The 26,542-nt window shown below is 30.3% G+C and overlaps 3 protein-coding genes and 1 non-coding gene across 6 annotated transcripts; 3 read left to right on the forward strand and 1 right to left on the reverse strand.

Annotated features, from left to right (window-relative positions):
- Nucleotides 1–985: 985 nt before the first annotated feature.
- Nucleotides 986–4,533, forward strand: LOC101215765 (probable E3 ubiquitin-protein ligase RHB1A). Its single transcript, XM_004143846.3, has 5 exons — nt 986–1,442; nt 2,439–2,571; nt 3,025–3,454; nt 3,686–3,795; nt 4,171–4,533. Exons 2-5 carry the CDS (start codon nt 2,506–2,508, stop codon nt 4,198–4,200), a joined length of 636 nt encoding a protein of 211 aa, XP_004143894.1. The 5' UTR covers nt 986–1,442; nt 2,439–2,505; the 3' UTR covers nt 4,201–4,533.
- Nucleotides 4,534–9,769: 5,236 nt separating this feature from the next.
- Nucleotides 9,770–11,996, forward strand: LOC101216007 (ubiquitin-conjugating enzyme E2 4). Its single transcript, XM_004143847.3, has 6 exons — nt 9,770–10,081; nt 10,241–10,320; nt 10,727–10,841; nt 10,958–11,010; nt 11,137–11,265; nt 11,617–11,996. Exons 1-6 carry the CDS (start codon nt 10,038–10,040, stop codon nt 11,745–11,747), a joined length of 552 nt encoding a protein of 183 aa, XP_004143895.1. The 5' UTR covers nt 9,770–10,037; the 3' UTR covers nt 11,748–11,996.
- Nucleotides 11,997–13,848: 1,852 nt separating this feature from the next.
- On the forward strand, nt 13,849–13,920 carry TRNAT-UGU. Its single transcript has one exon. It is a non-coding gene; the product is annotated as a tRNA-Thr (tRNA).
- An 840-nt stretch (nt 13,921–14,760) lies between these two features.
- Nucleotides 14,761–19,665, reverse strand: LOC101216244. 3 transcript variants are annotated; one of them, XM_011656432.2, is made up of 3 exons: nt 18,906–19,665; nt 18,438–18,507; nt 14,761–18,142 (listed from the first exon to the last, which is right to left on the reverse strand). In XM_011656432.2, the coding sequence occupies exon 3, from the start codon at nt 18,072–18,074 to the stop codon at nt 15,075–15,077; it is 3,000 nt and encodes a 999-aa protein (XP_011654734.1). In that variant the 5' UTR covers nt 18,075–18,142; nt 18,438–18,507; nt 18,906–19,665; the 3' UTR covers nt 14,761–15,074. The 3 variants fall into 3 exon arrangements, with proteins under 3 accessions (XP_011654734.1, XP_031742034.1, XP_031742035.1); XM_031886174.1 differs by lacking the exon at nt 18,906–19,665 and adding an exon at nt 18,747–18,857; XM_031886175.1 differs by lacking the exons at nt 18,438–18,507; nt 18,906–19,665 and having other exon boundaries at nt 14,761–17,578; nt 17,674–17,855.
- Nucleotides 19,666–26,542: the final 6,877 nt, after the last annotated feature.

Below are 26,542 nucleotides of genomic sequence, written 5' to 3' on the forward strand. Positions count from 1 at the left end.
TTTTCTCTTTTATGAATCTTATTCCTACTTAACCATCTCTTACCTATTTGCTATTGCTATTGCATCTCTCATTATGTACCTAATTAACTTCTATCATTCAACAACTAACTCTAAATTCCAACCAACTCATACCACCTCTCAACTAACCAAACACTTAAACTCCCGTGACACCCTCTAACTCCATTCCTAACAACAACAACTAATACCCTTACAATCCCTAATTGGACTAACTTCTACATTCAAAGCATCTCAAAAAATTATTCTCTAGAGTGACCAACTAATCTATAATTCAAATTATATGGAAGTTAAGAAAATAATTTTCAACTAAACGAGACCATTATGAAATAATTATATAGAAAAATAAGTACACTATTAAAAAACGACATATATATACTCGAATCTAATTACAATTATTGACTATTTTTAGTCCAACAAATATAATAATAATGGAGTTTAAATTTCTAATCTAATAAAACAAATAAATATCTTAACAACTCAATTATGCTTATATATATTTAGCAAATTATTTGTCAAATCTTTACTTTATCAGTATGATATGATTTACTTTTCACTAATTTATAATTATTTCAAACTAATTATCTATTTTTAAGATATGGAGGCAATAATACTTTATTGACTAAATTTCCTAAATAAAATTATGAAAATTTGAGATGACTTAAATTTTGACTGTGAATAGTGAAATTAAAGATCCCTAAATTCACCCAATTAAACTGAACCAAACAAAATTGATGTGAAATTATATATTGGATAATAATTACATTTAGATATTAATTTTGTTTGAAATATTGATCAAATCTTAAATTAAAGAAATGTATTGATAATAACTAAAATTGAAATTTTAAAGAATTAAAAATGATGTTTTAAGAAACAAAATAATAAAAATAAATAATGGAATCAAATAAACCTAAACCAAACACGTTTTGTTAAAGATATGAACAAAATTGTATCAATTTATTCCATTTTGATATGTGAGCCGAATTTTCAGTCCTCCAGCGGCGGCCGTTAGAAGTTGAACTTTCACTCTCCGGCGGTGACCGTAACCTAGAGGACCAAAACTTTGATTTTCCATTCATCCAAACAGAAAACAAATCTCAAGGAAAACTGTTTGTTATTAATTTATCAAATTGTTTTTGTTTGTTTTACTTTTGATTCTTCTTCTCCTGACCTTTATACTCAGTGGAGAGTCGTACTCGCGCACGAAAACAAACCAAAACATTCTCTCTCTCTAGAAGAGAGAGAGAGAGAGAGAGAGAGAGAGAGAGAGAAGCTTTTTCTGAGCCTTCTCTGCTTCCCTGCCATAGCCTGAACCGAAAGAGGAACGTTCTGAAAAGGAGTCAACCGAGCTGTGACTTCTCTATTCTTCAATTTGAATTCAATTCTCAATCGCTTTTTTACGAATCGATTGAGTTCAGCGCGAACCGGTAAGGTTCCAGTTCCTAGACTCTATATCTGTTCTTTTTTCAATTTGATTCTGGTGACTGTTGCTTGATCAGAAGCTAAAATCATGTATTCGTGAGTTTATTTGGCTGTTTGTATTGATTTTTTTGGAGCTGAGGTGGTTTTGGATTCTCCGGATTATTTTTCTGTCGGTTTTACTTTGATTATGTATTTGTTTGATTTACTTGTTTGCATCCGTTTGGAATTTTATCGGTATTTAATTGAGAATACGATCTTTTCGGCTTCTTGTTACTTTGTTGTTGTCATGTTATCGCTTGAGTTCTTCTTTGCATTGACGCTGGTCTAGTTTGCTTTATTGGATTCATTGTTGCTTCGGTATGATAAATGAATATATTGTTGTGATTTCATTTTAGAGTTCTTGAGATTCATAATGGATAATTGAAGATGATTCTGTCTGTACTCGGGGCTATATTTGTTCTTTAGAATTAATTTCTTCCTCTTTTAGTTTCATTCGGTCCTCTAATTACGATCAATTGGTTCAAATGATAGAAGGTTTCAAGATGTAATGCTCCTCTTTAGCTAGCTACGGGAGCTGAATTCTTTAGCGGAAAATGGCTTTTCCCCTCAGATTCATGCTTTATTGAACTACTTTTTTTGCTCTTTCCTTCATTTACGGTCTCGCAACATTCCCGTTTCCTTCGACAAAACTAATAAAATAAATATGAAGAACAAATATCATTTTTGTTTGCTCCTTGTTTAGGTTCTAGTTATAATTCTTAGTGAGATTTTCAACTCCAATGTTGAGTATAAACTAGGTCACTGTGTACTTCTTCCAATGATAATCTATGTTTATTTCATCATATTTGCCACTAGCTTTTGTTAATCTGTGATTCTCTGACCAAATTTTCAATTATCTCTTGTCATATACACTTGTAGACCTGTCATGTCATGTCTCCTAATGAAGTTTTTTATTTTTCATAAACTGCAGTCACATTGATTTATAATGTTTTCTGTATCAGGGTTGAGAGTGACATTGCGACTTCTACCAATGGTTTTCTGGTGTGTCTTGTAGATAAGAAAGCTGAAATGGGAGGTTGCTGCTGCTGTTCTTCGAAAGGAACAGAATCAAATATTGCACCAGGCTACTATTATGTTAGTATTGATTTCTTCATTTTATGCTCCGGTGTACCCTTGTGAGATGATTAATGTAAGTTACATCAGTTGAAGCCCAAAACTGAAAATTGATTGCAACGTGAGACTCGAGAGTGAATTCTGAAAAGTAATTCTGTACATTTTTTGGTATAATTCAGCATCTCTATGTTTGCTGTAGTAGTCATCTGCCTTAGCATAAATCAACTTAGATTGGGTGTTATCATGGGAGATGCTTGTGAACTAAATTTGAATAGATCATGTAAGTTGCGAATTTCAATTTAAGTGATTCTAGCGAATACACTCGAAGGCTATAGTTTCTGTTATTTGATCTTGGAACTGGTTGAGATTTATGGTTTTGTTAGCCATCATGGTGGAAAAAAGTTTCTTTCCACTGTCAACTTCCTTGCTGAAATCTCAATTAATATGAATCTAAGTTTTGAACTTTTAATGCAGTACCCAAGAGCATCGGAGGAACATGTTCCTTTGTCACCACTTAGAACTCCCCGAGAATTTTCAACAGGGCTTTTAGTTGATACAAATCTAGATACATCAATCCCGGACACTTATAGATCACCTCCATTGCCTATGCCATATGATGTTGTTTTAACAAGTCCACTTACTCCACCTGTGGTTCAAGAAATTAGCTGCTATAAGAATGAAGCTGCAGCTCAGACAACAAATTCCAATACAATTCAAGAAACAGCATGCATAAATACTCGGGAAACATCAGCCAAATGTGAAGGCGTCGATGAATCAGATTGCAAGAAGCATACAGATTTTGAAGTGGACGCATTAAAGGAATCTGAAAATGAACTTTCAAAGGGTGTAGAATCTGCTGTCCTACCCATTGAAGAAGAGGATGTTTGCCCCATCTGTTTGGAAGGTGAAGTTTTGTCAAAACTTTGTTTAGCTGCCTTATACCAACCCACCAAACCAATGAACTTTTATTAAACCTCTTATATGTCTATTGCCAATGTTTGACATTTTAGTTGTTTAAACTAACAAGTTTCCGCATCAATGCTTTCTCGATAGCTGCACAGTACCATGCTCCGTTCCATTTTAATTGCTTGGATTTACAAGTCACCTACTTATCAGTTTCTGTTGTTTTGTGCAGAATATGATGGAGAGAACCCAAAACTTACCACAAAATGCGAACATCATTTTCATCTTGCATGCATTCTGGAATGGATGGAAAGAAGTGATATCTGTCCTGTCTGCGATCAGGTGTGCGTTACTTTATGTTTTTTTAATTTATCACTTATGAAAAAACATTAGGCATTCCACCTTCTAAAACCTAACACTACTTTTTTTCTATTATTTGACACACAATAATTTTAACATGTCTATTACGAATATTCCCCCTTAGAATTGATAACCCGCTTAAATCCTAATACAACTTTGCTTTATAGTTAGTTTAGCACCATTTCGAGAAAGAATCTAAATCTCGTAGTGCCCTAAGAGGACCTATTTGGACGTAGGGAATTAGAAGATAATTAGGGTATATGTACTCCAGTTTAGTATTTGTTTAGTTGTTAATTAATATCTTAGAATTGATTAGTTAATCATCTTATATCCTAATTATCTCCTCCTGAAATGCAGGAAATGGTTTTTAGCTCTCCAATTGATTAGTGGGAAGAAGAAAGTCAGGCAAGTGTTTTTTTCTCATATTGAAAGTAAAGTTGAAAGTATAGGTTATAAAGTCTTTTTCGTGATTTTGCGTCCAGTAGTTGTTTTCTCTCTCTCTCTCTTTTTTTTTCTTTCATTAATGAGTGGTTCATTCCTGATTGCACTTTTCTGTGTGAATTTGTTCTCTGAACATAGAATGGGGGGAAAATTGGGAGAATGCTTTTTTTTTTCTTTTGGTGGGAGGATGTAAATACAGTTGTGGAAATATAGTTATATTTGAGCTTGGTTTTTCATTTTACTTCCATTTATTATAGGGTTGTTACTATTTGTCATAAATGGAATTAAAATGAAGAAAAAAGAATAGTAATTCTTAATTTTCTCTTAAATATTTCTAGGTCCTTGTTGCAAATTATCTTAGCTTTTTAAATCTTTGTGTTTTCGTTTTTCAATTTTAATTCCTCATTTTTCTTCTTTACAAAGATATTTAGAATTTAGTCTATAAACCATATAGTTAGAATTCGATTCCTGTAGTTTGATAAAACCATCATGAATAGTTCTTGATGTCAAGACTATTGCTTTAGAGTTCAGGTTATCTAAGACTATTGCTTATCAAAATTATAGAGACTGAATTTTAACTTTCTTCCCACTATAAAAACCAATGATAAGTATGTATATTTTTGGAGGACTTGTAAGTTGCTTTTTATAGGTTGCAACACTATTTTATTCAACCTTACCAACCTTGCTGTGACAAACCAATTAATGTTCCTTCTGTTCGGTATGTGTTAACTTCATTTATGTCTCATATAAAAAAAATAGTAATGTTGTCCTTGTTAGAGTGATTTTATGTCAATTGCATCTTTTTTCTTTTTAAGTCGGAAGTCCGACTCACAAGTGTTTCTTTTATATATATATATAATTATTTGTAAAACAACATTTTAATGAAAATGTTCAGAAATTTATTTATTTTACCTACAAAATTCAATAACTGTTTCAAGTTATTTCTGTTTCCAAGAAAAAAAAATCATTTTTGTAACATAGAACCCAATTTAATTTGGAGTGAACGTGACGTCTTAGTTTTGCTTTATTTTCAAGCATACAACTTGTATATCAATTAAGGTCTTATAAAATCTTACGTTTTAAACCTTTAAAAGAATATTCTCGGAATCTGTGAATCTAAACTAAACTTTAGTAATGCCCAATCTTCTATGGATTTTACATCTTTTGTAAAAAAAAAAAAAAAGATTTTGTGAATTATTTTATTTCATTCCTTACTATTATTTTAAAAAAATATTCTCTATTTTCAAGAAAGTAAAATGATATTAAATTTGCCTACGCAATGACCTAGAAGTATCATAATCCGAGCTTAGCTTATGCTAAATAAATAAAAGAAAATGGAATCTAATTCCATTATAAGATAATTTCAGGTGGATAATCCCAAAAATGTCAATTATTATTTCCTTTCAATTGATTTTTATATCTACATTTCTTTTCGATTATCTTTTCTCATAAAATATATTCTTCCCAAAAATAATCTCAATAAAGACAGGTAAAAAGAAAGACATTCTCTCATTGTATGGTATTAACGATCATAGCATATTTAATAAGGTATTAATTACTATTTTTAACACTGTTATTGAACTAAAAATAAAACTTTGTCAATATTTAAAATAAAATTGAAATTTTATAGCTGAATTTTTAATTTTATCATGTTTTAAGTATTTCATTTTTAAGGGTATAGTTTAACCTCTCAACATTAAAAAGGCAACTATTTTTGTCATTGTTTTTAGTTTTCGTTAGTTTTTTTAATGTATAATATAATTTTAATTAAATAGAAAATTGACAAAATATTTCTAATCTTCTTTTCTATTTCTGAAAAAAAAAAACCTACAAAATATGTATTTTGCCCCCCACAAATTAGAACAAAAATGGATAGGCAAAATGAATGTAAATCTTAAAATGGTTATTTAAAAATAATAACTAAAGAACCTTCATCAATAAATTTTCCAAAATAGGACTAAAATCCTACTTTGACACTTTATTACGTGTATATTGGAATTTGCTTAATTTAAATCTACGTACTCTATCATGTTTTAACAATATATTATCTACAAATATCACGACTAAAGTTTAAATTACATAGTACTTGGTTCGATTATAAAATATTGTCACCATCGATTAATTAACTATTACCTTAAAAAGATGTATAAATTTAGAGTAAAAAATAAGGATGGGTTTGTTTGCTGATATCAGGTGCAATCATGGTGTAGCGTAAACCATTAAAATGTTTTCAAATTCCAAAGCAAGAATAATGGTGACCTTGTGATCATCAAACTTAAGTCCAATCAGACGGCTGTGATTGGTTGGCAATAAAATAATATAGAATAGAAAATAGTGTGTTCATATAATACTAATACTATATAATATAAAGTTTATTTCATGCTAAAAAAAAAAAAAAAGAGGAGGGAAAGTGATTATGTGAAATGGAATTTTAGAAATTAATTATGAAGATTGTCTCCATTCATAAACATGTCTCCTCTATGGTCTCACAAATCTTCCTCATCCATTAATATCATTTATTTTCTTTATTCAATAATGCCAGATTCCTTTCTTTTTTTCTTTTTTTTTTTTGGTAAATTGTAAAATTAAAACGTTAATTTAATGAGGGTTGAATTAGTCCTTTTCTTGGATAGTCTCACAAGTTAATTCAATTCAAAATTATTTTGTGTTACAAACAGATGAAAGAGTTGAATTTATGTATTATTTTGATTCTATAATAGCTTTAGATCTCTTTGGTAAATTTTATTTGTAGTCTAATAAAATGTTAAAATGTGTATTTTTAAATATAACAAAAAAAAATAAAAAATAAAGAAAATGTTTACCAAATATAACAAAATTTATCGACGTTAAATTTATTTTGAAGTATAAGATTGAACTTAGACATAATTAAATTTTTTAAATTACAAAAATAGCAAATTTAAAAGTTATTTGAGTGAGAGATATCGCAAACAACCAAAATGAGCTTGATTTGATGATATTGGGATGACCTTTATATCCACTGATGAATTTAGTATAGTTTTAGGCCGCTCGAGTTCCCCCGTTCATTTTTTACTGGAAGAATAAATGAATTATTGAGTTGTATTTAGATTAAGTGTGATTTAAATTTAAAATAAATTAGGATTAGTTTATCATTCTATCTCCTCAATATTAGAGCTTTGTTTTATATATTATCTATTTTTAATTTTTAAAAAAGTTAGGACAATCATTGTAAGTTGGAGAATAAATAATTAATATGATAATTTACTTTTAAGTTTTTAACTAAATAATAATTATTATTTTTGTTTTGTTGTAAACCACAAAAGTTGAACATTCATGAATCTCCCAATCAAGAAGCTAAGTTGCTTTTTATAAAACCCTAAACATTTTAACATCTCAAAAATAAATTAATGTTTCTTTTTATTTTATTTGAAAACCTTCTTTTTAATTGAAAAAAATCTTCACTTTCTTAATGTTTTCTGTAAATTAAAAGGATAATATTACCAAACTCTTAATTAAGTTTTTAAAAATTTTAATTTTTGGTTTTTTAAGTTTTAAACATTTTTAATTTCTAATAGTTTCAAATATTTTTAATAACTCCCATCAATGTGAATATATATTATTAAAAAAATAACATTAATATTCCATTTCTTTTACAATTTTAAATAATTTAGAACTAGAAAACTAAAAACTAATTTTCTTTTCCAGAAAACAAAAAATTTACCTAATAAAATTCCAATTAGTTACGAGATAACAATCAAATGAAATAAATTAAATGGTACAAAAACCTCAATTAGTCAAAGTAATGGCTTTCTTATATATATATATATGTGTTTAGTTAGGTTGTCATTGTATCAATGTTGTACCAATAACGATCTCAAGTAACATTATTTTAATTCAACTAGCTTATTCAATTTAAGTTATATTAACTTTATTGAATGAACATATAACTCAACTAACATATTGCACCATTGTGTTATCCATCTACAAATATGTTATTTTAATCTCTCGTTTCTTTTAGATAAATATTAAATGCAAAATAGAGATTTAAGAGATGAATCAAAATAAGTAGAAAAAAAAAAGGTAAAAAAATGTAAAAAAGAATGAGGAGGTAGGATAAGATTTAAGAATTTAAATATCTGTTCACATGGGTCTACAATTAATTTATTTTGAGTTTGTGACCACATATAATATACATATAAAAGCTTCTCCCAATCCTTCATCTCTTTAAACAATTCTATCCTTTTTATAAAATTATATGAGTTTTTTTCTTTTTTTTTTTAGATTTTGTTATTTTGTATTGTATCCCTTTGTGGCCTCATAGCTTTTACAATTTTGTCTCATTTTATGCTCACATTATAATTGAGTTTTTCTTTTAAAGAAAATTTTTAGCCTCTTATTCATTTGTCACTCCGTGTATTTGTAAAATTATCCGTCCCGTTAAATGTTAGGAATAAATAGAGTTGTTTTTAAATAATAGCAAAATAAACCATCTTATTTACGAATATAAATGACAAAAATGTTGATAGATATTGATAAACTACTATAGTTTTTTATAATATTTGTAAATATGTTTTTTTAAAATTTTATTGTTTAAAATAATTTTTCTAAACAAATATTTCATATTTAACTTGTGAGAAACCAAAATAATTTTGGATATTAAAAACTTATATTATGTATGTATTATTTTTTTTAAAAAAAAACTAAAGAATAATTATAACATTTGAAAGTTGTGAGAACCAATTAGAATTCATGAAAAATATATACACGTAGAAACTAAAATAAATTAAAATATATCTTTTTTTAGTACAATTAAAAATTATCTTTAGAAATTGTTTCTTAAACGATTATTTATAGAAAATTATTTAACTACTGAATGAGAAACGTCCTTTTTTTCTCAAAAGAATAAAAAATGGCACTTTCGAAATAAATTCTAATATTAGTCCATTATTTAATTATTGTGATATAAAGAAAGTTGTGTGATTAAACTTATAATTAAATGTTATTAATGTATTGACCATTTGAAGTTTCTTTAAAATCAACCATAAATTTAGTAATTAGTTATTTTTTATAAGGTAAGGTTATATTAATCCTAATTTTTCTTTTAAAATCAATTATTATTATTATTTAATCAATTCCAATAAATCTTTTGAGTTAAATATTAAGTTGAGTCCGGGAGTTTATAGTAAAACAATATGTTAATCTATATTCTAAATCCTAAAAGTAGAATAGAAACCAAACTCGAAATTAGGTATAAAAATGTAACTTATTGAAGTTAATATCGATAAATATTGATAAAATCTAAAATTTTATTTTATTTTAATAAAAAATAAATAAAAACAAAACCAAAATTTTATAATAAAAGTATATACTTTTAAAACCGAAAAACAAGAAAAATTAAACTAGAAATGATTAAGATTTAGAACTTGGAACAAAAATTAAACTTAAAAGTTAAAGAACAAAATGTGTTAAGTTTGAGGTGGTTAGCTCCAATAATTGGAGCTTGACATCTCTAAAAACCCTTCAAAGTTCCATTGGTTTCTTTTAAATTTCTGTGTTAACCCTTTGGAAAAAATGTTTAAAGGAAACAAATTTGACTCTTTATTTTGTTTTCTTTTCTTTTTTACATGTTAAAGGATACAGCTTGAATCACTACTTCCGTGTCTGAACCGCTTTTGCGGGTAAGAAAAAGCCTTCATTCCCTCTTCCTATCGCTTCATTCCTTTCCTTTCCTTTCCTTTCCTTTCTTTTCCTTTCTACTTTCTCTTACCACCCTCTTCCCTTCTTCTCAATCCAATTCCATAACCATGTCTTCTCCAAGCAAGCGACGTGAAATGGATTTGATGAAGCTGTAAGCTTTTTTTGTTTTTTTGTTTTTTTTTTCCCAATTTCTTATGCTTTTCGATTGGATTCTTTGTTTTGTTTCATCCTTCTCCTCTTTAGGTTCTACCCTTTTTCTTTTTCCCTCCCTTTACCCCTTTCTTCTTTGACTGAGCTGATTTTGATTCAGGATGATGAGTGATTACAAGGTGGAAACAATCAATGATAGCATGCAAGAGTTTTATGTGGACTTCCATGGACCTAAAGACAGTAAATCATCTATACCCATCTTTGATTTTTCCCTCTTTTGTTATTGTTTTTCTTGTGAATTTAGGATTAACTTCTCATATCTTACTTGGGTTTTGTTGTTGATTCTGTTGATTCTGTCTCTTTAGGATTTCCCCCCCTTTTGTTGATTCATTGTATTGAGACACGCTTTGATACTTTGCCTTTGTTTGAATCAACCAAACCTGCAGTTTGGGTCTTTATTTTCTAAGCTTGTTGTGTGGTTGACTAGTTTCAAATTGTAGTCTTGTTCTTCTTAACCTACAGTTTTGATGGTTGCTGACTTTCCCATTTGAAATTAAGCCAGTTCAAGTACATTTCTGGGATTAATTAAAGGCTTTGTGATCTTATCCCTTTTTCCTTTTTTGCTTGTTTTGGTTGAAACTTGAAGGTCTTTACCAAGGCGGTGTGTGGAGGATTAGGGTTGAGTTGCCAGATGCTTATCCTTACAAGTCACCTTCAATTGGCTTTGTTAACAAAATTTATCATCCAAATGTTGATGAAATGTGAGTTGGCCCAATATCGACATCGAAACTTATTACATTGGTTCTCTTTATGGATAGGGCCTTATCTTCTTATGGAGTAGATTGTTGAGATTGGTATATATGTTTATAAATTGCAGGTCGGGCTCAGTTTGTTTGGATGTTATCAACCAGACATGGAGCCCTATGTTTGGTAAGAAACGTCTTTGTGGAATTGTACTGTTATAAGTTTGGTTGTACTTATTATGGTGATCAATTGGTTTTTTTTTAATGGAACTATAATCGATGTGGTCTAATTTGGGTATTTTTTGTTGTACAGACCTTGTAAATGTTTTTGAAGTGTTTCTTCCACAACTTCTCCTGTATCCCAACCCTTCGGATCCGTTGAACGGAGAAGCTGCTGCAGTAATGATGCGCGACCGCACTGCATATGAGCAAAGAGTAAAAGGTACTTTTATTGAATATTTAGTAGTTTGAGCGTATTGTAAGCTGTTGATTCGGTCGGTAGTATGAAACTAGATATAGACAAAATTTTCTTATTGCAAACTCAACTCTTGGTTGTTGATGTTGAGCTGATTCACTTGATATAGACTTACTAGCCCTGAGCTTTCTCTGTAAAGAGATTCATACATGTGTTCTGGATCTGTGACGATGATTATGAACATCAATCACGTACATCCATCGGTTATAAATTTAGCAGTCACATCCCACTCCCCACCCGACACACATCGTTAGAGTCCTGTTAGAATCCCCTGTCTTGTCGGTTTCATCTTTTTCATTTAAGCTGTGTTATGTACAGAATACTGTGAGAAATATGCAAAGCCAGAAGACATTGGTGCTGTTCCGGAGGAGAAATCTAGTGATGAGGAGCTGAGTGAAGATGATTATTCCTCAGGTGATGAGGCCATGGCAGGTCAAGCTGATGCTTGATTTTAATGGAAAATCAAACATCAATCCTCCTCTTCTGCTATGCTCTTTGTAAATGATTGGACAAAAAAAAAAACTCAGTAACCATCAAAAATTGAAAGCTATGGAGAAAGTTCCTAGGCTCTACTGTCTTTTATTTTCATGATGGTTGTGTACATTAATCAAAACTATGATATAATGTTTCATATGATTGTCATTTATCAATCAATCTATAATCCAACAGATCAGATACATTTCTGAATTCTGTCTCTCCAAGAATCTTCATTCCCCTCCCCTAAGTTTAGCAATTTTATTACATCATATCTTGTTTTGTTCATCTTTTATTATATACACACACATATACACACACGTGCATGTGTATATATACAAAAGAATATGAGACTGTGAACTCTTCTTAAACTTAGGTTCCGTTTATAACCCATTATTATAATTTCAAGTTCAATCTTAACCCATTATAAATTTGAGAATTGTGAGTATAATTACAACTATCACTCTCAATTTAGATCAAAATATAAATTTTGGCATCTAAACTTAAAGTTTATTCTATTTAGTGTTTTTCATAATTATTTAATGATGTTGATGAAGATTCCTGTATTGATGATTTGGACCTTGGATAAGAAAGACTCACATGATTTACATCTGATCTAACTATAAATTTATTGATTTAAAAGAATAAGTGTTTCTTAAAATATGATAAATTGTCATAGTGTCTCTTATGTAACCTTTGTGAAGTTATAATCATGTATATATAGTTAGAGTGACTTTCAAATTCTTGTCAACGTGTGCATACAAACATTCAAAACTCAACGCATATTTAGGTTTCGGCTACGTTATGAGATCGTAAGCACTAGTTTAATTCATAGGGTATAGTTTGTTTTTTTCATAGTTCAAATTCACTTATAAAATACATGTACTTGAGTAAACAAACTTATGAGTTGTAACACAACCGTTTTTACAAAATATAGCAAAATATCATATTCATCACTTAGAGATTTCTATAGTATCTATTGTTGATACAATCTAAAATTTTGCTATATTTTGTAAATATTTTTTTACAGTTTTGTCACTTACAATAATTTCGAATATAAAAATTGTGTTTTATCCATTATATATAAAACAATCCAATTTGTTCATTCCATTTCTCCAATGTTTGGACCCAAGTTTCAAATTTGTTGACATTTTCATGTTTAAATAAAACATCAAGGTTGAAATTTGTACAACCCATAATCATACTTATCTAAATGCTTTGATTTCTATGGTTATTTTAGAGTCAGTTTGATAACTCATTTGTTTAAAAAAAAAAAGTAAATGTATTTGTAATCGATTCACTTTTTGTTTTTAAACAATAAACTTATTTTTAAAATTAGATAGGAAAATTGAAAATGAAAAACACATTTTGTTTTAAAAAAATATTTTTAACTTTAATAAACAAAAACAAAAAAAATGAAAAAATGAAAATGAAAATGGTTAACAAATGGTACTAAGCTTATTAATTCTACTTCTAACGTAATTTTGATGTGTGTACAATGTATTGTTACGTCAATTTTTATCCTTTGTTCTACAAAGATATTTTTCTTAAAAAAAATAATTTCAAGATTGAAGGATAGAAAAAAGAAATATTTTTCCAAAGTCAACAAAAGTGATTAAACTCCAAAGTTTGAAGTAATTTGTTTAACTTAACCTTTGATTTACACCCTCTACCCTAAACCCACTCTAAAACATTTGATAGCAACAACAACAATAATAATAATAAGCCTTCAAGAAAATGGATGGTCCAAAGTGCTTAAGATGTCTTATCAAAAAGTTGTGAAATTGCCATTTATATATACATACATACATATATATATATATATCCTCTCAATTCCATATAATATTTTTAATATCGTTGAATTTCTAGTCAAATTGAAAAGGAAATTAAGACATTGATAAAAAGTATATAATAAAAACAAGTAATTTCGAGGTAAAATTAGAGTTTATAAGCTCAATTTTCAAGAACCCAAAACCCCAAACCTATAGGCTTTAATTAATTAATTTAGAAAGTTTCTTTCTAAATATCATTAAAAAGCAAAAAATAAATAATTAAATGTTGATGTCTATATCAACAGCCCCTATAGCTCAGTGGTAGAGCGTCAGTCTTGTAAACTGAAGGTCCGTAGTTCGATCCTGCGTGGGGGCATTTCTTAATTTCTTTCTTTTTTCTTTCTTTTTCAATCAACATTTTTCAATTTGTATTTATTCGTTGGATAAATTATCATTTGAGTTTTGTATTAAATTAGTGCCAACATTTAAAAATAATTAGTTTACCCTATTTTCTTTTTTGAATAAAAATGGTTCATGTTCTTTAAAAATGTTGTAATATTTTGTTTTTTAAAAAAATGGTTACATTTGGAATATGTGATGTAGAGATGAATATCAAATGGATTTAATAGAGGTTTTGGATCTTTAGTTTGAAAATTGATGTAGTAAACTTATTTGTCAAAATAATTAAATTATTTCATTTATGTTACATTTTAAATTTATTATATGTAAGAGAAATTTAGGAAAATACAACAACAAAAAATATCGGACAAATGGAACTCTCCACTCTCAATTTTGTATTTTCAAAAACTAAATTTGTGGTTTTGAAAGTTGAAATAATCACATTGTAGATGTTTGACTAGCTTGTGTTTAACCTTAAGTCTAAAAATATATCATCTCTACAATTAAATAGTTTTTGTTAACATGGGTCCGATATTTAATAACTTTTTTTTTTTTAGAAAAGATGGAGAACTTTTTAATCTCAAGCTTTTTAGAAGGAAAAAAAAAAACAATCAAAAGATGGTGGAAAAAAATCAAACTATATTAACATTTGATAAATCACACATACAACTATGTAATTCATTGTTGAGACCTTGTAAATAACAAAGTATTGAAGAATTATTATTAATTACTACAAGAAAATAAATAAATACACATTTGGAAAGAAACATATCATAAGATAAGTTGAAAAATAACATCAAACGAACAAACACTAAACTTGGAACAAATGTCAAATAGAACTGCTTCTTCAAACTTGATGCTATCAGTGGAAAAAAAGATACAAGAACGAGTTCTTCTGTAGCAGCCAGAATCATACCGAAAACAGAAGGCACGAAACGGAAACATAAAAGAGGTAAGATTGAAAGGGGTTAGTTTGTTTTGGCCCGGCGGAACAAAAAGAACTACTATAAGTAGGGGGTTAGAATTTTATAAAAGAATTTCCTGGGAAAGTATACAGTGGTTTATTTGACATTCTTGGTATATAATCAATCTAAGGAGTAAAAATTATACCTTACAATAAAATTATTGAACCTATGGAGAAGAATGAACATGGAAATTAGCAATAAGCCTATTGAGTTTACTGAGAGTTTCACGAGCAGATATTGTGTCTGGATGATCCTCACCAGATATGGAAGTTCTGATAAAGATCGCCTTTCGAATTAGATCGTCCCCAATGTCGAATTGTCCACCTCTTAGCATTAGTCTTGCTCGGGTTTCTAACAGTGTTGCTCTACATAGAGCTAACTCCTGCCAGAGATAAGGATTCAGCTGTGCATTTGTCTGAATTGGCCTCCAGCAAAGCGACTTATCGAACCACTTCTCGACCGGGGTAACGAAGGCTTGGTCTGCAGCTTCTAGTGCATTTGTGCATAACCGGAGAAGTTCTAATGCAGTGGTGCACTGAGAGAACGTGAGAAATGTCCTAATGGCAAGCGGTAAAACGACTTCTTTTATTAAGTATAATAGCTCCGACACTTTGAGCTCGACAACTACAGGGTCCCGACCAAACCCAAACAGTAAGAAACATGCTGCCCATATATGTTCTGAGTGATGAATGATGAATGGACGGTTCATGACAACTTGAACCATTGCTTGGGCAAATCCGTTCACCCCTCTCTTGCGTGCATATAGCTTGACTAGATCGTTGAAATGTAGGCATCCCTGTTTGGTGCTGCTTCTGGCCATATTAAACCTTAACAACATGGAAGTTGCTTCGGCTTCTGACTTTTTAATGTAAGATGAAGTTAAACCACAAGCCATGGAACGTAACAACTTTCTCCACAACCTCGTCCGCTGTCGCTTTTCTGGTATCTTGTGTGCTGCAAGGGTTAACTGCGAAATGGGAATAGCAGCTGGACCAAACCACCCACTTGCTAGAGCCATTCTAGTTGCTAAGCTCCGTGGCCCGTCAGCATGGTCGAAAATAGAGAAACATACTTCAAAAAGCTGCATAAGGAAGGTATTTCGCCGAAATACATGAGCTTCCCTACCGCTCCATGATTGATCTTTGAAGGGCATTCTATTGGTTGTATCCAACAATCTAGTGGGTGTGATGGGAAGCTCAGATAAGATTGCGCCAATTATTGCAAGGCCCAATGTTAGCCTTCCAACTTTCTCTTCAATGACTCTCAAAACGTCAATCTCCGCCATTGAGTAGTCTCGAAGGCTTCCTTGCATTAAACACATTGCTTCAGCCCCTGATAGGTAAGATAGTTTCAGAGGCTCCAAATTCATTACACGAGGAAGTCGAGTGGATATTATGATATGTGTCTCTCCACCAAAACGAGGAAGAAGATCCATCACAAGTTTGTGATCCCACCAATCCTTTTCACACTCTAAATTATCGATTATCAACAAAAAGGGAACGTTTCTCATCAGCTCTGTGCGAATTCTTGAAATGGCTGCCTCTTCCTGCTCCTCAAAATTTTTTATCTTGCTTTTACCTGAGAAATTTCCAAATCCTACATCAACTTCTAGGAAGGAACCTAAGTTAAGGTAATTCTGCCTGATATATCGGCTTTCGCCTCCAATCCATAATACCATCTTGTACTTTTGGTGATTTCTATATGCAAATTCTAAGAGAAGCTCAGTCTTACCAATTCCGGAGTCCCCTGAAATGCAAGCAATGCCTTTCCCATACAAAATTTTGGCTGTTCTTTTTCTCTTGGCATACCTTTCACCACTTTTTGTTTTCAGTCGCCGATGCCGTTGAGGAAATTCAATACTCTGCATTTCGATCTCCTTTTCTGACTCCTTCCACACAATAGGTTCTTTACCCTTCTTGTTGCGCACTTCTAATGGTAGCTCCCTCTGTTTCTCTTCTAATGAACTACTTTTACTCCAGCCTAGGGTCAAATTTTTTCGTCTTGGCCGAGCTTTCAGTTCAAAGTAATCTCTTTCAGAATCACCAGCTATATTGCCAAAAAGTATGAATTCTAGCTCTGACAATTCTTTCTTCCTGCCTATGAAATTCTCATTTCGGGGGAAAGGAAACTCTTCTTTCTCTACCTTCTCCCTCCACTTAGTCAAATGCTCGACAACACTTCGCCTTCCCAACCTCATTGCAAGTAGCATGACGGCTTTCAGAATGCAATCCCTCCAGTTACCATTCTGAGCTTCAAATTTCCACTCGTCGACCCGACAAAGCCCCTCAATAGCTTCTTTCCATTCCTTCTCCAATCCTCCATACAGAATCCACAAATCACCTCCATGTTTTTCCCACAAATCTCCCCTCTTCTCCACTATGTCTCTGGCAAGACAATCTCCTGGGCTCAAATCAAAAAATATTGGGACCAAGTTCTTCTTGCCAGAGAAAAATCGAAGCTCCTCAATGGTGTAAGGATTTTGGAATGATTTCTTTGTCAGAATCACGACTCCAAACGAGGACGCATCCATTGCCCTCTCAATAACTCTATGCTTGCGAGAATTTCTACATTTTGCTCTATCAGACACAAAGCAACTCATCCCATGAACCTCCATCTCCGCACGAAGCCAGTTAGCAAATCGCAGCAAGGAAGGCTTCGAACCGTGCAAACCTATGAAAACATCATAACTTCTTAGTCTAGTCGAGGAAATCGAAATTGGAGCTGTCATGTAAGAAGTTAAGTTACTTCTGCTATGCTTTTTATACTTTTCTCTAGGTCCCAAATATTCATTTCCATGAGCAATGCTGCAACTATAAGGAGTACTTCCAGATATTCCAGTTGAAGATGAAGCTTGATCGAACTTCTGACAATCACCCGGAATACAAGTATCTGAATTTCGAATCAAATCCGAAACCGCAAATTTCGCTTTCAACAAAGATTCAGAATCTGGAACCACCACACTAGAACTTAAAGGATCAACTCTGAAGTCCATGCTTTCACACCCCACTTCTGCCTTTGATGCTTCTGACCTTCGACATGTCGATGACCTCGGAGAAAAGAATGGAGACTGAAGTGCTGAAAAGAAGGTAGAAGACGATGACGACAAATTTCTAGAAGTTGTAGCAGGCAAGGACCCAAAACGGGAGCTTTCTTCTCCAACGTCCATATCCACAAATGGTCATTCTTAAATTTAATACAGAAAATCTAAAGCTTGCATTCTGAATGTGGCAACCCCTTGAAAAACGGAACACAACAAACAAAGAAAGAATTTAAGTCAATGAGTGAAAGTAAAACAATTAGCAGAACAAATTTCTTGCACTCTTGTAGTACATAACACTGCCATGGTGGACTTATGCAACAATTTGCAGAACCATCTTTAATGGTATCAAACAAAGGGGCAGGCAAATTTAATGGCATTCATTCAAGATCTAAATGACATATTACATAATTTTTCCAGCAAAAATCCCCATATCTCAACCAGACAACTTAAACAACAATGATTTATAAGAACTCAGATCTGATTACTCACTTGACTTCAAATCTAAAAAATTGTCACATGGGCATTCGATCTTATACCTCCAGATTCATGAACTCGGTTCCTGTAGCCACAAAACAAAAACTCAGCAAAGTTCAAAATTTCATCAGTCCAACACAGATATCATAAACCACAAAATCAACAGAAAGAAGTGATTTCAAAGGCCAAGAAACACAAGTAGTTTAACATAAGAAAGGAGGAGCAAGCATTGGAACAGTAAATACCAAACAGTAAGCTAAATGAATGATAAAAAGGAGATGAGAGAAGAGAAAGTAAAAATGAGAGAAAGAAGGAGAGAGACACCTTGCAGAATGTTACAATTAAGAAGTTCAGAAATGAATGAACTCTTACTCTTTTCATATAGATTTGAGAAAGACCCATTTGCAGAATAGGATAGTAAAAGTCAAAAAACTAAAGCAAAATTAGCAGAGAAGATAAAAAAGAAAGCAAATATTGGCTAACCTTTTTTCAAAAAAAAAAAATCCAAGTGGCTCCCTGACCCCTGTTCTGATATTAGACAAACACTCTCTCCAAAATGCTAACAGAACAACCCCACTAAGCCCCTCTTTTCTATCTCTGAAGAAGAAAGTCACACTGTATCTGAGAGAGATGGAGAATTTTTGAGTCTGAAAGCAAAGGTACACACACCATTTGAAGAGAAAAGAAGAAGAAAGGGAAAAAGAAAAAAAGAAAAAAAAAGAAATTGAAATGAATTGAAAAAACAAAAACAAGGGTCCCAGGCCACGGATCTGACGAAGGTATGCTTTGTAGGCTCCACAAACCCCTTCAAAAGAAAAACCCTTTTAATCTGCAGTGAAAGTCTCAAAAAAGAAAAACCCCAGTGATTTTTTTTCCTTCTGGATTCATTCACGTCTTCAAAAACCCTCTTGGAAATGGCCACTTTGTGGGTTTGTTTGTTTGTTTCTTCCTCTTTCTGGGTTTTAACCTTTATCCCCTAAAAAGAAAAAAGATGAAAACTTTCTTTACAAACCCCTTTTTTTTTCAAACCCACTTTTCCTTTTCTTTTTTCTTTTTTTTTTTTCACTCTCAAACTCTCTCAGCTTCTTCTCCTCCATGATTCATGGTAGTGTCAATCAAACCCTAATTTTTTGGGAGGGTTTTAGTTTGATTGTAATTTGGATTCAAAATCTTTTCCTTTTCTCGTTGGTGTTAGGAAAGAAAATTCAAAATACAATAGCATTCTCAAACTAACCCCATTAAAGATATTCCCAACTTTTGTGCAATAATTTTGAGCTACTTTATAAATACATAGTCCATTATTACCTTCTTGGTTACCTTCCTCTTCTTCTTAGCTTTTAATGTCACATTTATAGTCATAAACCAACGTGCATCCATGTAATTCCATGCCATTAGCCGGACATTAGTTGTCTTTCATCAAACTCAAGACTTTATCTTTTAAGAAATAATTATATAAAAAATTCAAATAATTCTACTAGATTTTCTTTTGTTCTTATGGTTGAAGAGTTTGGTTTCATAAACCAAAGTTACTTTATTTAAAGTATCTATCTTGGATTTCATTCCTCTTCTAAGGATTGCATTTTCTTTTTGTCAGTTCAAGAGAGATTGTTGAAAAAAAATCTTAAGTAGATGATAAAGATTTTGAAAGATTTTAAGTTTTGTGTTATATTTGAAAATTGTACAATAAATTTCTTTTATATATTCTCGAGTGTCTAAATTCACTTATGTGCACCTTGACTAATATCTATAACAACTATTTTACTTCTATGATATTTTGACATCAATAAAACATAAGATAATCATCTAATTATATAAAAGAAATTGTATTCAAAGTAAACTTAGCTCAATCACATTTGACATAATCATTCATCCTAACTAAAATAGTTGTACTTCTCCTAAGTATAGGAGAGATGAAATAACTCAAACGATAGTAAATCCTCATCCCACAATCGTTATCGTTGGTACTAAAAAATATATAAAAATTGTATTTTTTTTTTAAAAAAATATGTGTAATGAACGAACAATCTTCTTTGTATCCCAAATTTTTATGGGTTTATTGGCCATTTTATTCATGTTTTTTTTAAAAGGGAAGTTTGAAGATTGGAATTAAATTTGTTCTTTTGGAAAAAGGGGTTTGTTTGAAATAGTAGTAGAAGAACTCAAAATACACACACCTCTACCTACGTATATATAACAAAATTCCTTTGGGGTCCCTCTCTAAAAGATTCTATACATATATTTGCTTATTCTATCCTCATGAAAACTTGTCTCCTTCATTTGGATTTTGGCTTCTACTTTCTTTGCTATTGACACATTTGGTACATATTGCAAATATATTTCTATGACATCTTTTGTAGTTATATCTACCTTGTCAACTAATTTAGCAAAATAATTTGGTTAACACTATAGTCTCCATATTACCCAAAACAATATGACATGATGAATGTTATTTCAATGAATCAATGTCGTCGAATCTTAACCCTTTTGTGTATTTAGTAAAATAAATGGTAAATGAATTAATTGTAATGTTTATTTTTTTAAAATAAAAATGAAGTAGACTTCCATAAAGTCATACCTTTTAGCTAAAATTTACCAAACACTAAAAGAATACCCAACAAAGTTTGTTTTCTTAAAAAGCATAGTTCTCTATCAATTACTCTAAAAGTCAAGAAAGTCTAAAACTAACCTATCCCCATGTTTACATGCAACAAAAATTTGCTAACAATGGTATACAAAATACATCAATAAAAACCTATCTAGATTGACTTAAAAAACACTTTCCAAAATATTCATTTTTCATTTAAGAAAACAAACTATAGAAATTCCGTGATTTTTTCAAAAGACTTGCTCTTTAAATTATACTCAAGATTGTATTCCAAATGCGTGGTGGGACGAACAAAATTTCAAAACATGTAGTAAATTTTGGTGTATATACTGAGAGAAAGGAAATATGATAAGTTAATAAAAGGAGTATTGGAATAAACATGTGATGGGGTTTTGGTGGTTTTCTAATAAATCATTGATGTGAATGTGCTACCAACACCATCACTATCCAAGAAAGAGAGGGTGTGTTTGGTTGACTTGGAATCCAAAAAAAAAAAAAGTTTGGTTCTCACAACTCAACATCAGTCCAAAACTATCTTTTGGTTTCCTCTTGTGGGCACATGCTCCCATATGAACCTACCCAATAAAGTCTTTCAATTATCTATCTCATCTGTTTTCATTTTTTTCTCATCACTCAATTATTCAATTTTCTTCACCACATTCATACGCCTAAAATAAGTAATGAATCGAATCATACAAAAGTAGAGAAAAAAAGAAAGTTAATCTAAGCATAGTTCAATTAATATAGACTTATACTACATCAATCTCAAGTCTAAAAAACTCATAAGTTAATATACAACATTATCACTCATGAAATATGTCGTCGATGAAGAAGCTAGAGGTTCAAATATTCAACTCTCGTCCATTGTTGAGTTAATTAAAAAGAAATTTTGACAATTTAACTTAAATAAAAATGGGGAAGATTGTATTTGTTAATTCATGATTTCAATCTCATTTTAGTCTACAAATTGTTCAAAACAATCTATTTTAGTTCATTTTTCATAAAAGTGAATATTCCATATTTACGTCGACTTCGACAATTTTCTTTTAGTTTAATAACATACAATAGTAAAAGAAAAGAATCTAAGACTTCAAACTTTTTATTGAAAACACATTTGTTAACTAGTTGAATTATATATGACGTGTTCGTGTGTTAAGTATATTAAAACGAAATCAATAATTATATCCATTGAATCAATCCCCATAGATGGAGTAAGAGTGTGTAGAGAATCAAGAAAACAAAAATCTTGCCAATTAAAGAGGAAGAGGAGGGGTCTCCCTTTGGGGAATCTGATCCCAAACCAACCACACACACACAAACACACTTTCCTAAAATCTATCATAAGAATAAAAAATCAAATTCTTCGTGGGAAACATTTCTACCCCACCATTTCACCCCCACTCTATTCTTGTCTTTAAATGGAGAGATGATATACTATCAATCCTTTTTATTCAATAATTACGTAATAACATCAAAGTAGATTAACTTTACTGAAAGCTATTGTATTCAACCTTACCATATCTTATGAGTTTATAATCACATAAAATACTCCATTTTCATGCACTTTTATATTTTCAAATTCGAAATATAGATTCAGTGAAAATAAAAAGCATTGATGTCGAAAAATTCACTAAATCACAAATTCGTATAACGAGTATTATTTAGTATACAATCCGATAGACGTAAAAAACATAAAACATAATCTAAGTGGTCGGTCAATTCGAAATAGAAGATATAATGAAAACAAAGTAGAGTTGAGATAGGAGAGAGAGAGAGAGAGTAGAAATAAGTACAAAAGCAGAAGAACCACTAATGCCTATGATTTTGAGACAACTTAGGAGTCCAAGTGTTTGAGGCATAAACAAAAGAAACCAATCTATCTTTTCAATGTATTTTGGTAGGATGCTCTAAAGACATCAAACCTTAAATTTTTATTATTTTTCATTTATTTGATTGGAAGAATAATTTTTTGAATCTGTTTTTGATTGATTTCTATCCTCTGCTTTTGTACCACTTCCATGGGTCCCTACTCTTCCTAACTCATTCAATTCTCCCATATCCACCACCCCTTTCTACTCCAATCAAATCAATTCCGAAAACAATTTTATTTTTTTAAAACAAATATATAGAGAGAGTCAATTACAAAAACATATATAATATTCGTCGTTTTACTCTGTCGTTTATATCAATTTATGAATAAATTATTAGTTTTGTGAATGATGTTGTAACAATGTCAACAATATCCTTTTATATTGAAATGAATAGTAAAAAATAGTTTTTATAATCTATATAGTTTAAATGTCAATATTAATGTAACTTAACTAACATAAACTATGTCAACAATTTAAATCTCTATCTTATATTGTCATGGTGATGGATTTTTTTAATATTCCAAAGTTCAAATATTTGTGGGGTATTTTTTATGTATAATTTTAAGTTGATATAGATTTACAATAATATTCAACTTATAAAAAAAAAACAGAATACTATCAATATCTTTTGTCCACTATATAATAAAAGACAAAACAACATCTATATATCTACATATAAGATAGTATGATATTGTCAATTTTAGATATATGCTTTTTTGATTTTGATTTCATTCAAAATATTTTATGTTAAAAAAACAATATCGTTGATCTTTCCATTCAACGTGAGACTTTTTTACCTTTCTAATATCTTAAGGTGAAAAACAATGTTCGAATTGTTGAGATTATCATGAGACTCAAATATTTATTTAATCAATAACGTTTAGATATAATACAATGACATTAAAAATAATACAATGACAATAAATATTTGTCATATTCCATCATAAAATTAAAGCACAATACTCTAATAATTTGTCTAATTGTTACGTAGTAAAAAGAATGTAAAGATGGGATTCAAATTCTTATTTTATCGTGAATGTTAGGGATGTCTTAGGCGATAATTTAAGTATGAGTTGTTAATAACATTAACAACTCATCAAAGTATAACAAAACCATTTTTGTGTAGTATCCATCTGGAAAGTAAAAAATCAAAAGAACAATGAGGAAAGAAAAAAAAGAAAAAGTCCCAAACAACATTGGCACAGTCTTCAGTACTCATAATTAGGCCCATAATCAGGAAGCTGCCCTAATCTCTATTATCTAATCTTAGCTTTATAATTAAATTCTTCACTATCTTTCTTCTTGAAATAATGTATATATAAAAGAAAGAAGTCACCAATTGGAAATGAGGCACATGCTACATTAACCCAATAATTATAATATAATGTAACTTCCTTCCCCCCAACTCTTAGTATTTTGAATTTTGAATCCCTTTACATTTTTTTAATTAATGTTTAACCCCTACCCTTTTATTTAAAAGATTAATATTAATAAAAGTAATGAGTTGTTCCTTAATCAACTTACAAAAAACACTGTCATACTTAATCACCTATTCAAGGCTTAGCAGACAAAAGGGAACCCCATCTAAAGTAATGACCCTTTAGGTCAATTCATATTATTCATTTTGAAATTTGTGAAAAGTATTTGTTTTTCCTTTCCCTTTTCATGTTTTTCCTTTTTTTACTATTAAATATTTGGAGTAGAGATCTATGTATTTTGATATGGTTTCTTTTATGGGTGTTTTTGCTTTGCTTTGCTATTCTCTATGCTAGGAAGAAGTTATAATATTGGTAAGTATATACTAGTTGGGTGTTTGTACTTTCGATTTTGATTCATTTTGGTTATTAATTGCATGCTTTCAAACTATTTATTTTGGTCTTTATACTTGTTGATGTGTATAATCTTATCAAGTTAGTCCTCATGCAACTCGTTCCTCGTATGTTTGTGGTACACACATATGCTTTGATGCCTAGTTAGTTGGTTAAAGCTTAATTGCATACGTCTATGAGTGTTACGTTGTAGATTGGTTGAAATTCATTTGGAGTTTACACCCAATGACGACAATGTCAGAGGTGGATATGTCGAGGTAGTTAGGTGAGATCAAGACAACTAGCTCGACTTGGTGATTCTCTTTTCTACGTAAGGTGCTCCAAATTTTGTATGAGGACCACACTTCCTATGTATGTTTTTGTGTGGACTTCAAGGGTCACGTCAAGTCTAGTCCTCCTTTTAGGTTAGGGTCTTAACTACAGTTTGACTCGGAACAATACTTTCAACGTTGGTTACGATTACTTTCTAAAAGTACATAACTAAAAATAACATTTTAAAAGTACGGTTTAATTAAAATTAAAAGATAGAAGGAGAATATTTTAAAAAATAATATACAAATAGTAAAATAAAGGAGTAGTCAAAGATTATATTTAAAGGAAAATATACATAGTTGGAAATAAGATTTTGAAAGTAAAAAATATTTTCATTGAGAACATCGAAAGCATGCAAATGGTTTTCTCACTTTTTTGGTTTGAACATAAAGTTATAAATATTTTTGTCAAACTAACATAACATGGCATCTAGATTCTAGAGAATCCAAAGGCTACACTTTATAGGTTTTTAAATGGGTTAAAAAAATATGTAATGACAACTAAAAACACCTCTCTCTCTCCCTATTATTACTATTATTATTAGTGCCCTTCACACTTTAAAGTTTAGGTGAGATGATTTGAGAAGCCTTAATAAACTAGCCCATGAGTTTAGCCAAAGGAGATATTTAGTCTTTCAATTCAATTTTGGTTTCATACTAACATTTAAGTACATGGTAAACCAAAAAATTCTACGCCAACAATTAAACTATTTAATCGACTGAGTAATGGTTGATTTGTGCTTCTGCATGGTGAGATGATTTGATCGAAAAACTTATTTCGACTGATCGATGCTCACTACTACATGTAATTTATACTTTGGAATAATTTAGTCGTTATCGTGAAAAAAATATTGTGGAGATTTAGTGATTTATTCCATGTATAAAATTTGATAAACTAATTAAGAGCTAAATGTGTTTAGGTTAAATTACATCATAACGTAATAGAACTTGACACTTTATTTTGATGGGAATTTTAAGATAAAGTTTAATTATTACAAATTTTAAAACATGTGGACTAAATTTGTTAAAAATAAAGCTCAAACTGTAGGTTATTACAAATTTGAAGATGAATGAGTTAAAGTGTTACAAAGTAAAATTTATAGACTAAATTGTTACAAACTTGAAAATGAAGTAATAAGCTTGCTACAAAATAATGTTTATAAACTAAATCGTTGTCGCTCTCATGAAAGCTTGGATAGTACAAATTAATGTTGGTTCGAATAGTAGAATTTTGTCAATGTACTTTTACTTTTGGTTTACTTTGACTTTATACTTTCAAAATAATATTCACATGGGTCCTTGTATTTTATACTTTGCTTCATTTTTTTAAAAACTTTTTAAAAGATAACAATTTTAATCCCTATTTTTATTTTTGTTTTATTGTTAAAATTACAGAGACCATAAAACTTAAATTAATATTTTTAAAAAATAAAAAAGATCATCAAATTATAACAAACTCACTCGAACTAAAATTCATTACATTTTTCTTTTACATAAAGTATAA

The sequence above is a fragment of the Cucumis sativus genome, chromosome 5, assembly GCF_000004075.3.
Source record: "Cucumis sativus cultivar 9930 chromosome 5, Cucumber_9930_V3, whole genome shotgun sequence".
Taxonomy (NCBI): Eukaryota; Viridiplantae; Streptophyta; class Magnoliopsida; order Cucurbitales; family Cucurbitaceae; genus Cucumis; species Cucumis sativus.